The 4,295-nt window shown below is 30.9% G+C and overlaps 1 protein-coding gene across 1 annotated transcript; it reads right to left on the bottom strand.

Annotated features, from left to right (window-relative positions):
* Positions 1–264: 264 nt before the first annotated feature.
* Positions 265–3,198, bottom strand: LOC130677158 (uncharacterized). Its single transcript, XM_057483797.1, has 4 exons — positions 2,785–3,198; positions 2,321–2,452; positions 714–2,012; positions 265–653 (listed from the first exon to the last, which is right to left on the bottom strand). Exons 1-3 carry the CDS (start codon positions 3,029–3,031, stop codon positions 1,348–1,350), a joined length of 1,044 nt encoding a protein of 347 aa, XP_057339780.1. The 5' UTR covers positions 3,032–3,198; the 3' UTR covers positions 265–653; positions 714–1,347.
* Positions 3,199–4,295: the final 1,097 nt, after the last annotated feature.

Genomic DNA, 4,295 nt, shown 5'->3' with positions numbered 1-4,295 from the left:
GAAAAGTAGGTAGATCTACCAACTACATTTTTTCAAGTGTAATTAAAATGTACAATTAACTTTTTTATTTAAAACACATTATTTTACTGACTATTTTAAGAAAACCAAGGAGAAAGAACTAAATTGTCAATTTTCAGAGTTAAAACAAAATCAAATCATAGACTGAACAGCATAATTCAATTCGCAAATCATTTTATGGGCTATTTATTTAATGGTTTTGTCTATGTAAAAAAATTAATAAAATATAAATTTTGTACTATTTTATTCTTTAAAAGAATACATATTCTGGTTGAATAATTTATAATGAGCTTCAGTAGGTACAGGTTGTTCAGAACTTTCGTTGATGAATCTTTTGGTGTGTAGAAGTCCATGTAGGGTATCAGTTGACAACTTGCTTCGACTAGAAGTTTTTAATAAATTGACTGCTGAAAACAGCCTCTCAACATTGGCACTACTGTGCGGAAGCACAAGCAGTTTTTTCACGAACTGGCTCAGCAAAGGGAACATTTGCGAATGATCGCCTTTTTTGATTGCTGAAACATGATGCCAAAAATCTTCAACCCTGATATCTTCTGCAGTATTGAAAGGAAGCGTAGTATTTCTTAAAATTCTCCATTCTCGGCCCAATTCCGTTCAATTCGAAGGACATAAATCTGCAAGGAAATTATCGTTATTAATAGTTATTATTTAGATTTGATAACAATAATATTTACCTGGAAACAATTTTTTTAAGTGAGCAATAGGAGTTACAGATTTTTGTTCAATTAAACATTGAGGATTTAAAAATGATAAATTTTTCAATCTTTGTCTCTGTAAATCCTCAAACGGGAATCTATTCCTTATTTGCTTAATACTCATAGTATAAAAAAGAACACATTTTTGTATAAAATTGTGGACTTAAGCTTCTCCCATGTCACGAACAAATTCTTCTTGTGATAACAACGCTAAGACATCACCTCCCAGGTATACTTGATCGTAGGGTAAATGATTTCTCTTTGATTCATATTTAATATTTAAAATTTTAGTTTCCAGACTTGCTGAAAAATTTGTACTGGCTTCTTTTTCTGCAGCTGATAACTCCAAACATTCTGGTTTAATAAAACACTCCAAGGTCGTTTTATAGGTCGCAAACACTTTTTCGTACAAGACAAACAACTTCGGGCTTTTCGATTGCATTTCCTTGTTTAGATCGTGAAAATATGGTAAAGCAAATTTAAAAAATTGCAAGTAGAGAACAGTAGAAGGAGCCAAGCATTTTTCCAATGTTGAATTAGCAGCAAGTAATCTATCACCCAAAACAGCATTTTGAAAATATAAAGTCAGTGCTGGTAGTTGATCGATGAGCCTTTACACGACCGGAAGTAAAGAAAGCCATCTTGTCTGTGAGGGGTGTAAAAGTTTGTTCGGTTTAATATTTAAGTATTTCTGGAAGTCTTGATAGTCATTGAGTCGTTTCGGGCTATTTTTTAAATAACTGTACACATCTCTTGCAAAATCTTCTACTCCTCGGGGGAGTTCTTTGCAAGCATAAGAAGCACACAAGTGAAATGAGTGACAAATACATTTCATTATAAATAAATTTGGTATATCTTTAGCGAACAACGCTGCTAATGAAAGATAATCTCCGGACATATTATTTGCTCCGTCACAAGCGAATCCAATCATATTTTGCTTATAAGGAATATTTTCTTTTTCGAAAAATTCCTTGCAAGTCCGATGTAATGCGACAGCAGTACAATCTGATACTGGTAACAAGCATAAAAAGCTATCTTCAACTTTAAAATCCGTCGCAGTCCGTACAATTAAAGCCATGTGTTTAATAGTAGATCTATCAGTACTCTCATCAGCTATTAAAGAGAATTTTCCATTTCGCAGTTTATCCAATAGTTTTTCATATGCAACTTTCCCAGTAACATTTGTCACTATAGCATGAGCTTTTGTTCTACCAAATGTAAGTTGCTTTGCCAATTCTGAATCTGGACATACTGACTGGATAAGATTCTTTAGATTACCTAAAAAATTATAAAATGTCCACAGATCACCACAGATTCAGCGTAATATATGATAAAACATATGATTCTCATCCCCAACACTCGACAATATACAATTATAAGTTACAAGTAATTGAACATTATTCCAAATAAACGATCAAGTTATTACATAGCTAATTTGCAAATCGTGCAATTTAAAAACTTTGTACTTGTTTACCTTAATGTCTAATTACCTGAGACTCACTTATGTCAATATTGATATTTGAATCAAATATAATAAAATAACTATCAAAAAATTGTTTGCATTGAAACAAGAAAATAACAAATACCTGCGACGTTAAATGATAGGTTATTTTTTGCTAGAAAACATGCCATTTTCATTTCGCCCGATTTAACTTTCTCTTCGAAAGATTTTGATGATTGGCTAAATTTTGAAGTAATAGGTGGCTGATGGATAGTACCTGAGAAAGTCAAAGGATAATTTAATATTATCCAAATAACATCGTTTTAAAATGACACTGAAATTAGAAGACGACTAAAAATTATTTATTTTTTAATTTCATTAAATTTAAACTAAAAAAATATTTTTAAAAAAGTGCACTTATAGTATTTTAAGTTTTCTACACATGTAATTTTTTAAAAAAATTGTTTCGTAATAATTTTTTCAATAAAAAACTTCTAAAAATTTTTAGATGTCGGCTAACTTCATTTTGTTTATGTTTTAAACCATTAAAGGAAGAAAGTTATTTTAGTAACCCAGTGGACCTGACAGAAAAACACGACACAAACAAACCTTTAATATTACTAATATGTTTGTGACTTTGAGCATGCTTAGAAATTGTAAACTTTCCTCCACCACACTTTAAATTGGAATTACATGCTGTGCAGTAAAAGAATTGATTTCCTCTATTGCTAGGCTTTATCCAACCTGCGTACTCTGATTCTTTTTCACAAATTTTGGAATATTTTTGTTCATAATGAAGCTTTCTATGTTTGCGTGGCGGAGAATTTTCGTCAGATTCATTTTCACTCTCGATCATTTTAATTGTTTTTGTTTTTGAATATTAAAATCACTCTGTTTCACTCTTTCACTCACTGAACTCTTGTTTAACAACAATCGTGGCTGCCATATAAATGTATACTTCAGTGTATATATACATATTCATGTATGATAGACGGTTATGCACAGCAACACCCTCTATCTCTTTCCTTTAAATTTAAAAAAATTTACTAAATAATTAAAAAAAATTAGGTAATTTGGTTGGCGAGAAAAAGGAAAGGTATTATTATTATTTTTATAAAAAATCAAATCATATTTCTAAAACATTTGAAAAATTGGTAAATTTTTGATCCAGGGAGGTAGATTTGAAAAAAATGTTTAAAGTTGGTAGATCTACCTAAAAGTTAATAGAGTTGGTAACACTGCGCCAAATTGTTGTCGAAACTTTTTCAGGCCGCCAAATTAAAGGGCATAAAATTTCCTAGAAAAGTCATACGGTCGGATTATTCAAAAAAATTTATTGACGCCCATAGAGGTATTGAAAGACCAGCAAAAATTTTTAAAATTTTTTTTCGTCGGTTTTCTCATGTTTACTCCGGAACCGTACATGATAAAAAATTTTGAGGTCCAGATCTAAAAACTAGAAACTTAAGGCTACAATTTGTTTTTTCTTAATTTTCTTATACGACCATTTTTCACCGAGTTACAGCATGTTGAAAATCACCTAAAACTTTCGGATTTTTTTTCTACCCCTTAATTTTTGTGACCAGTGTATGAAAAGATAATTAGGTAATAATAGAATAAAATTAAGAATAATAAAAAAATAGTTGAATAATTATAAATTATATGATGACAAACAGAACAAAAATGTTGGTGATTCTCAACAGCGTCTTCAGTGGATAGCGTTTATCTTGTTCATTGCATCTATCATTTCGACAGAATAAAGGCTTTTGTTTTACTTATTTTCATTATGAAGTTATAGATGTTATATGCATGGGATTTATTGAAGATGTATAATACTTTGGGAAATTCTGGCTCCCTTAAAAGTCTATCTCTCGTTATCTCATATGCATTGCAGTCCATGATAATAAGTTCCAGGGTCTCAAGTTTCAGTTGTTCGCAGTTTAAGCAAATTTGTGCAGTATCAATGTCAAGGTCAACTCGTGTGGCTTTTATTTTTATTCTCTTATCGCTGGTTAAACGAAGTTGTGCTATGACTTTCACTGTATTAAGAGGTAGGTCCCATCTCAAATAGTCCTCAGACTCTTCGATTCTAGTACTTGTTATACATTTAAATATTGAGG

The sequence above is a fragment of the Microplitis mediator genome, chromosome 11 (genome assembly GCF_029852145.1).
Source record: "Microplitis mediator isolate UGA2020A chromosome 11, iyMicMedi2.1, whole genome shotgun sequence".
Taxonomy (NCBI): Eukaryota; Metazoa; Arthropoda; class Insecta; order Hymenoptera; family Braconidae; genus Microplitis; species Microplitis mediator.
This window is presented reverse-complemented; position numbering and strand designations above follow the sequence as displayed.